Raw genomic sequence first — 9,473 nt, 5'->3', positions numbered from 1 at the left:
TGTACTGATGTATGTGTTTTTGTGAAATTATGTACTGATTGGTCTATGTACTGATGTATGTGTGGCTGCCCTTTGCTCATCGCTTGTCTATATTGATAATGTGCCTAAGAGAAAAAATAATAAAGTTTCCTCTTGTTACTCTATTTGTCTTTAGCTTATAACTTTGGCTACCCATCTTTATAAAGAAGTAAACTACATGAGTCATTTACGTACCATCACCACTATTTTTAAGTTTTAGTCGAGCGTGCTTTTGGAATCTTGTAAACTCGTTTTACCATTGTTAAAAATCCGATATTTTTTGGGGATAAAGTTAAAATTGGAAAGATTATGCGAGCATGTATCGAACTAGAATTCGTGGTAGACAACTGCATCAACAACTGAAAGATGATTTAGTTGAACATATATGGCGTAAATTTGGACGTGATGAAGACAACAACTGAGCTCGGATGCTTATTTCAAATTATTCTCGTTTATTTTACTAATCTTTGTTTTTTTAAATCTATGTTTAATATGTTGTCTTTTGTTATGTTTTATTTAATAAATAATTTTTTTTTCTAAAATAATGTTTAATAATTTTTTTTAAGAACCTCTATTTAAAAAACTTACAATGGAGGACAAAATTTGAAGGGTCTCTTGACTAAAGCTCTTAATACATATTTATTATTAAACAAGTGTTTAAGAGATTCTAACGAGTCTCTAGGGATAATGGTGCTCTAATACACGACGTCTAAAATACTCTTATAGTAATCTTGTTAAGGATAAAAATTCAACTAAAAAAGAAACTTGAAAAACATAACAAAATCTAGAAAGACATTAGCATTAACCACCAGTATAAAACTAGCACGTATGTACGCAGAGCCGGACCTGTACATAGTGTTACGAAACATTGGGATGGGGCCCCCACTCTATGGGGCCCCCACTTCTAAATTTTTTCTATATGTACATGTATATATATTTATATAACTAATGTGATGTATACAACGTTGATAACAGAAGTTTAGTTGTGGAGATGTGAATGGAATATTAGGTAGGCAATGGGTAGTTATCGTTTTAGTGATAATAAATCATTTTCTTCTCTCTTTTTCCTCCTGGACCAAACGTACTCAGGTAACATTTCACTAAAAAAGTTAAAAAAACTGAAAAAATTCTTGGTTTTTAGGTAGAATTCAAAATTGTAATTGATTTTAACATATGATTTTAACATATATTTTGTTGCCATCATAATCTCAACGGATTTAATTGTTTCTAATTTGAAAATTTTAATAGTCAAATTTTATAATATAAAAAATAAATTACAATATATACATATCAAATTTTTTTTTTTTTTGAATAGGGCCCCCAATTTTACAGGTCCGGCTCTGTATGTACGTGTAACCCATTATGAATGATCTTTACTCATAATTAGCAGCAACCATTAGTTGGAGGCCGCCACTGGTTAACACGTACCGGGTGGTTACTCACCATACTTTCTTAACAAAAATGAAAGACATATTTACACATCTAATTAACTCATAAAACTTTATAATATAAACAAATAGTGGAGGAAAAACAAATGAATGTGGTAGGTGGAGGATCTGACGGAATAGCCCTGAAAGACACGTTAAGACTTTCTTTTGGAAAAATCCATCTCCTACTCTCCCACTTACTATATAATCTCCTCCGTCTCCCACCTTTGTCTCTCAGCTTGCAAGTTCTCTTATCAACAATAGAACTCCAAGCTTGTACCCACTTCAAATACGCAGTCATTTTATTTGTTCTTTCTTATCAACAATAAAAGCAGTAGCATTTTATTTTCCCCACTCAAATCATGCAAACTGTTTCGCCTGCGTTCTCGTGTGATCTCAAATCCCTAATCCAAACGAATCTAACGGCTAAAAGCGCGCGTTATTGTCACCTAAATGGAAAGCGCGTGTCTGTTCGTTGTAGTTACAAGTCTGAATCGTTTAGCTTCCCTAATGGTATTGGCTCGAGCCGAGCTGATTGGCAGAGCTCATGCGCTATCTTAGCCAGCAAAGTAGCTTCCGCTGAGAACTCCAGCTCAATCACCGGTGGTTTAGCTGATCAAGTAGCCGCCGTTAACGGACACAGTAACGGCTCCGTTAATCTCAGCCTCGTTCCGTCAGAGACGAAGAACGGGAAGCCTGGATTGGTTCAACCTCTGACGAATACAGATCTCTCGCCGGCGCCGTCTCATGGATCCACCCTCCGCGTAGCGTACCAAGGAGTTCCCGGCGCGTACTCCGAAGCTGCCGCCGGAAAAGCTTACCCTAACTCTGAAGCTATTCCGTGTGACCAATTCGACGTCGCGTTTCAGGCGGTGGAGCTCTGGATCGCTGATCGTGCAGTCCTCCCGGTGGAGAATTCTCTCGGCGGTTCGATTCATAGAAACTACGATCTCCTCCTCCGTCACCGTCTCCACATCGTCGGCGAGGTTCAGATCCCGGTCCACCACTGCCTCCTCGCTCTCCCCGGAGTCCGTCCAGACTGCATCACGCGCGTGATTTCGCATCCCCAGGCTCTGGCTCAGACCGAAGGATCGCTCAACAAACTCACTCCCAGAGCCGCGATCGAGGCGTTTCACGACACGGCCGCGGCGGCGGAATACATCGCATCGAACAACCTCCACGACACGGCGGCCGTGGCCAGCGCGAGAGCAGCGGAGCTCTACGGGCTCCAGATTCTCGCCGACGGGATCCAAGACGACGCGGGGAACGTCACGCGCTTCCTGATGCTCGCGCGTGATCCGATCATCCCTCGCACGGATCGTCCCTTCAAAACCAGCATCGTCTTCGCCGCTCAGGAGCACCAGGGAACCAGCGTCCTCTTCAAAGTGCTCTCCGCGTTTGCGTTTCGGAACATCAGTCTGACGAAAATCGAATCGCGGCCGCACCACAACTGCCCGCTCAGAGTCGTCGACGACGGAAGCGTGGGAACAAAGAAACACTTCGAGTACACATTCTACGTCGATTTCGAGGCGTCGATGGCGGAGGCGCGTGCGCAAAACGCGCTAGCGGAGGTACAAGAGTACACGTCATTCCTGAGGGTGCTGGGAAGTTACCCAATGGATATGACGCCGTGGTCCACGTTGCCTATCGAAGACGCATGACCGTATATTTGTCCAAATTATAATAACAACATATTGATAAAGATAATATCGTATTTTATGTGTAACGATACTGGAAATCAAAGTAGAAATTTAGAGCTCGTTTTGCATATAAAAGTAGGAGAATAAATCTTATTTTATTTCTCCTATTTGTTGTATTAAGCTACTTTTGAAACCAAGACCGGTTTGTAGTTGGGCTCTGATGATCAAAATCAAATGAAGAACTTTTTATGTCAAGTGGAAAAAATGTCTTAAATTACTTACCATTTTATTTTGTCAACTAAAATACCATATTTTCGATTGAATTTTAATGTTTGGTAAAAAACTAATTTTTTTTAATATAATTAGTAGACGACTAACAAGCACACGTACACTATTATATTATGTGCTGAGTCTTAGTATATACAATGTTCAAAAAAAAAGAGTCTTAGTATATAATATATAGTTTCAAATGCATATTTTCAGTATTTTAGTAAATTTGTAAGCAAACATATACAACTAGAATTTTCTTTTTTTCATCACTAGAATTATTATTTAAAAACTCAAATATCATAATTTCGATTGAATTTAAATGTTTGGTAAGAACTAAAACAGTTTTTATAATTAGTAGACGACCAACAAACACATGTACCAATCATATTATATGTGCCATTTCCTTTCATCATCATCTTCTTACTATATAGTTTCAAATGCATATTCTCAGTAATTTAGTAAATTTGTAAGCAAACATATAGCAGTATTAATGTTGAAAAACACATATAGTAATATGATCATTTAATAATACTATAATAGTCTGTATGAGTCTATATAAGTTGATGATAAAAAAAAAGTATTCGAAAATACTATAATAGTATTCGAAGCTATCTTCTAGAACTCCCATGTTAACCAACTAAACAAGAAAAGCTTCGGATTCTAAACCTTTAAGTTATTAAATTACATGTTGATAAAATAAGTTGTTAAATTTTACAAATGTCAAACTTAAGGTGTGAACATAAGTTCAGGTTGATATTTCTTGCGTTGAAACAAAGTACAACCTCCATCTGTTCGTGTACTATGACAACTTCTGTGAATTTTCTTTGATAATAAAACAAAGCTCTCAACTAGCTTCAGGAAAATCACTTTGACTTGTCTGATGATCGGGCATATAATTTCCACGAAACTTAATGTTAAATTGTTCATATGTCGTTTGAATTATCTAACACCACTTCACTATATATATATTATATATATATTGGAGGTCTTCTGTACAGTATTCCACAATATTTTTGCTATGTTTACATATATCTTTCCCATATTGAGTTTAAACTTCTTTGCATGTGCGAAACGGTGAATTAGATGTAGTGGAAACCGGAAACTTATTAACCTTATGCTTTGCACAATAGTCCACGATTAAACTTGCATATGAATAACGGTTTACGTGTTTTAACCTATATTCAGACAAATGTGGACACTGATACAAAATTCATGGACATCTTATGTTTTTTTTTTTTTTTTGCTAAATGGTAAATATCATTAATCAAAATGAAAGTTTTGGATACAAATGAATTGCATCCACAATTCGCTTACAAAGCCAATTTGAGTTTAAAAAAACCCCTAAGAGACTAAGAGATTAAATTTAAGCTTCTAACAAGAGAGAGCTGAAGTTAATAATGCAATAAGATCAAGAGAAACAACAATGTAGGCACCCTATCCAAAACGCTTCTTGCTGAACCGGAACAAAACCGAAGAAGCAAGAGAATAGCCAGAGAAGACTCAGTTGAGAACTCAACGAAGTGGCTCCAAGCAGGCATCGACGGTAGCGCCTTCCTTTCGCTGGAGGAGGACGTCATCCAACCAACCCCTAGCTATCTCGACAGTTGACAAAGGTTCAGGCCCGAAGTGACGCTGCTTACGCTGAGGCTCGAGTTACGGTCAAGCGTAGGTGGTACAAACAGGCTCCAAAACCACCCACGCGACACAAAGGATGCAGCAAGACTACGAGATAACACAATGTCTGACTGTCGGAACTTTGAATGCAAGGGTATGAAGCGCAGAGGAAGTATGAAGCTCCTCGACAACAGGCGGTCCGAGAGGCGATAGAGGGCTCTGCCTAAATGCAAGTGAATCACCACATCGGATTGTCCTCAAAACCCTAGTAGACGACATCGATAGCAAGCAGGGGAGCCAAACGATCACCGTAGGAAGCCATGGCTGTTGTCTCTTGAAATAAGGGAGAGGCCCCGACGAGATCCTCATGCTCGTCATATCATTTTGAACCAGGAGAAACAAAAACGGGGAAGCTCTAACATGAACAACCGAAGGAGGAGGCAGGGGAAAGTCAGAGGAGGCGGAGACCGGAGGGGGAAGCAAAGCACTTCATTCCAGCAAGCCTCTGAGGCGGATCTGACCCAGATCCAGGCCTAGACAAAACCCTAGATCTACCAAGCCGACGGCGCCTCCTGTATGCAACCGGACAATCACAACCTCGCCCTATCTCCGGGGACACTGGGGACACACTCAGACGTCGATTTAGTCACCGGATCCGACCGCAATCAGGTGATGACTAGAGAAGGAGGAGCAAGGAGGAGGTGAGGGGACCATAGCTTAACATGGATGAAGATTGGATCAAGGGGAGTGATTAGGGGTGGTGGCCGACGGTTAAAAGCTCACCGCCAGCCACCGGAAAAGAGTAAAAAAAGAACGCCCAAGAAGATGAAGTTTGGGGAAGAGAGAACAAAGAGAATTTTCTCTCACCTCTCTCTTAATTGTTTTGTAAAGATAGTTATTTCTATGTTCTTGTATGGAATGATCTTATGTTTCTTCATGACGTAAGCGGATATATCATAGATGTTTTAGGTTAATGATCATCCATGCGATGTCATCTATTTATATATTGTTTACAAATCATTCTCCGACAAAACTAATTGCTATCTATAAATTTCAAGCTTTTCTTTTGGTCACAATCATAGTATCATACGCTTATAAACGACTTACCTAGTAAGTTTCAGCTTGGTTTTATGTGAAGACAAAACTGCTCAGTAAAAAGTAACCAATAATTAATTCAAAAGAGAGTTTTGTTCGTTAGCATAAATATTACGATCACGAATACATGGGTCCATGATAGTTATATAGATGATGAGAATCATGTCATGCCGGCCTACTCATAAACACTCATGTTATATGTGGAACAAAGTAGCTAAATAATATTTTAAAATGTGGAACAAATATGATGACAACAATATAATCATGTCATTTCGACCGTAAAGGGTTTGGTGGGAGAGTGAAATTTAACATCTAGTCGGAAGCTTATTAACCTCGTTATGTTTTTTATAGGTCAGAAAGTTGTTTCTGTCTTTTGTTTTTGTATTAAGTTTAGGTTTGGAATCAGTTTCGGTACTAGCTATATGCATAGCTTGAATTATCATATCTCAATCATATTTTTGAATCCAGCTTGGTCATGTATATATCCTTTATTAGGACAGATAAAGATGACTAAAACACTTCCATTATCATGTTAATTGTTATTAGTAAAGAAAAGTAAATCAAGACAAATATAGCGGAAAGTTAACCCAAAAAGACAAATGTTGAAATCAAGAGTGGAGTGGGGTGGTAGGTAAGAGAAAGAGAGATCAAGCACAATGTGGTAGTTGGTGAGTGTGGAGGAGCCATGCACTTAGGATCTACCGACTTGTCTGGATCTTAATTGGTTAAGCATTCGGTTTCAGTTTTGATTTTCATTCTGATTCCGGTTTAAGTTACAATTCGAAGTGATTAGACAAAACTCTATATATGGGAATGTTCTATTTGTGGTCCGTGAAATGGCATAAGATTAAACGAAGTTATAATGTGTTGCAAGTGGGAGTTTTCTTCCGCTTTCCATAATTAACTTTCGTAAGTTCTAAGCGCAATATTTTTTCAAGGTATACAAAGACATGGAAGTCTGCATCAATCAATTTTAATGTTAATATTTTTCATTGTTTAATTATTATTCTGTTTATTTGTATAGTATTGTCTAACTGGTTATAACTTATATTGTAGAATGATTATACATATACTTTTTTTTAAAGATGACTATACATATAGATAACAATCCAACCGAACAAAGAAGTGATCGGGTTCTTGTATTAGGTAATGTGACGTAGAAACATTATATTAGAAATTTATATATATCTGTGTAAACACGTTTTAAAATAAGCTTAGTTTTTCATATTTAAACTATTAAAACAGGAATACACTTTGAATTTAACCCAGAGTTTTTTTCGGTAATTACAATCAAATGCCACTGTTTGATTCACACTCGTTTTGTACAAAAAATCACCTAAACATTCTGTTTTCTACACCGCAATATTCACGGGTTTTTCTCGACTTATGCTATATTGTTTCGGCCTTTGGGCTTATTATATATTCGTTGTCCAGATCATAAACAATTTTACTATTTTTCCGATCCAAAATATTTTCGTATGCGATCTGCAGCTCAGTTTGCAAAGTCAAGTGATAAATAATATAAAATGTTTACATAATCTATAAATAATTTCTAAAACAAAGGTTTAAATATGAGCTATGTCATAGAAATAGGTTTATAGTAATATCACTTGCCTCTACAAATTAAAAAGCTATGTTATTTGCCACGTAACATAAACTTCTCAATTTTGATAACGAAGAAGCAACATTCGTTTATACATTAATCATTGGCAAGAAAATATGTCCTATAATACCGTTTTCTAGATAATCACACAGTATAATATTATTCAAATTTGCGAGATAGTTGTTATATGATTTTATGTAAGTTAGTATTATAAAAGAGATGTAATTATATTTTTATATGCTTACAAAATCCAACCTAATTTTATTGTTTTCATCCCAAAATACAAGACCATTCTAAAAACGATTCCTAAATTTTTGTTTATACCAAAACAAAACAACATCTTAACTTTTTTTCCTAGTTCTACGTAGTCACCATATCAAAAAAAGGAATCCATTAACGCAATCATCAAATTCTGTTTTAGAAACTTACAATCCACGTATTGTATCTTTAAAGATATTATATTCTATTTTTTCCTTACTAATGTATTTGTTTTAAAAATTATCAATCTAAAATTTTACTAAGCATAATCAACTTTAAATCCGAATATTAATATTATAGTTTCATAAAACAAACAAATATACTTTAAACTTTTATATTTTACACATTAATATTACTTTACCAAGTAGAATGATTTAAAACACAATAAAATAAAAACACAATCATAGAGACCGAAATAGATACTAAATACCCTGAACATGACATAAAGTGGTAAAAAAAATTATGAATATATAACAAGAATATAAACAATTATGCTAATGAGATTTTTTAAATGTTTAAAACATGAAAAAATACGCGCGGGTTTGCGGATAAAAAGCTAGTGTTCCTTTAAATATTAAGATAAATTTTAATACATGAAGTGATCAATGAAGAGACATCTGGTTTACGAAAAGGATGTCTAACCATTCTAAATAAAATATAAAAGGTTTATATGTTTTTTTCAAACACCTTTTCCAAGTCCATTTGAAAATTTGAACAGAAGCTTATGATATATTTAAACCGAACTTAAACTCACCATAAGCTGTTTTTAAACACTATAGAGCACACAGCACACTTACTGTATGTTGAAAAATATAGAAGAGTTAAACCACACTAATAATAAATAAGATGTGTTTTTTTTTATTTTGGGTAAAAAGTTATGTTTATTTGTTTGTGGTCTAATTCCAAATAAACATTATATCTTAAAGGCTAAAAAATGTTTTAGATCATCGATTGGTGACCATCTGGATTCTAACATTAGTCATAAACCACTACAAGAAAACATCACCTTAACGAGGGCGGTTTTCCTCGTTATTTCGTCGTAAAAGAGGCTTTACGACGAAATAGCGAGGAAGCGCGTTTGCTCGTTACTCGCCCGTCGTAACACATATTTCCTCGCTAATTCGTCGTAACTTAGCGAGGAATATATTTCGTCGTAAAGACGAAGTATGGCGATTCGTCGTAAAGACCACGTCAATATTCCACGCAAGGACGTCGCTACAATTCCTCGTAAATACCTCGAAATGAGTTCCTCGTAACCTACACGTAAATACCTTGAAAGAGTTTCCTCGCAAAATACACGTAACAACCACGAAACGATTTCCTCGTAAAATACTCGTAAACTTTTCCTCGTTATTTCCTCGCAAATGTTTCCTCGTAAAATAGTCGTTAATTGTTTCTCGTCATTTCCTCGTAAGGTTTCCACGTAAAGAGGTCGTACATTAGCTACGAATTTACTTCGTTTTTATTATTTTTACAGAATTTAAAAATATAATTAAAAAATAATTAAAATTATTTAATTTAATAATAAATTAAAATTTAAAATAAAAA

General features: G+C 35.9%; 1 protein-coding gene across 1 annotated transcript; it reads left to right on the top strand.

Moving 5' to 3' along the window:
* Positions 1-1,424: 1,424 nt before the first annotated feature.
* On the top strand, positions 1,425-3,340 carry LOC106319159 (arogenate dehydratase 5, chloroplastic). The gene has a single exon (XM_013757407.1). The coding sequence runs from the start codon at positions 1,808-1,810 to the stop codon at positions 3,104-3,106; it is 1,299 nt and encodes a 432-aa protein (XP_013612861.1). The 5' UTR covers positions 1,425-1,807; the 3' UTR covers positions 3,107-3,340.
* Positions 3,341-9,473: the final 6,133 nt, after the last annotated feature.

This window comes from Brassica oleracea, chromosome C9 (assembly GCF_000695525.1).
Source record: "Brassica oleracea var. oleracea cultivar TO1000 chromosome C9, BOL, whole genome shotgun sequence".
NCBI classification, from domain to species: Eukaryota; Viridiplantae; Streptophyta; class Magnoliopsida; order Brassicales; family Brassicaceae; genus Brassica; species Brassica oleracea.
Note: the sequence above shows the minus strand (reverse complement) of the source record. Positions and strands in the feature narration are given on the sequence as shown.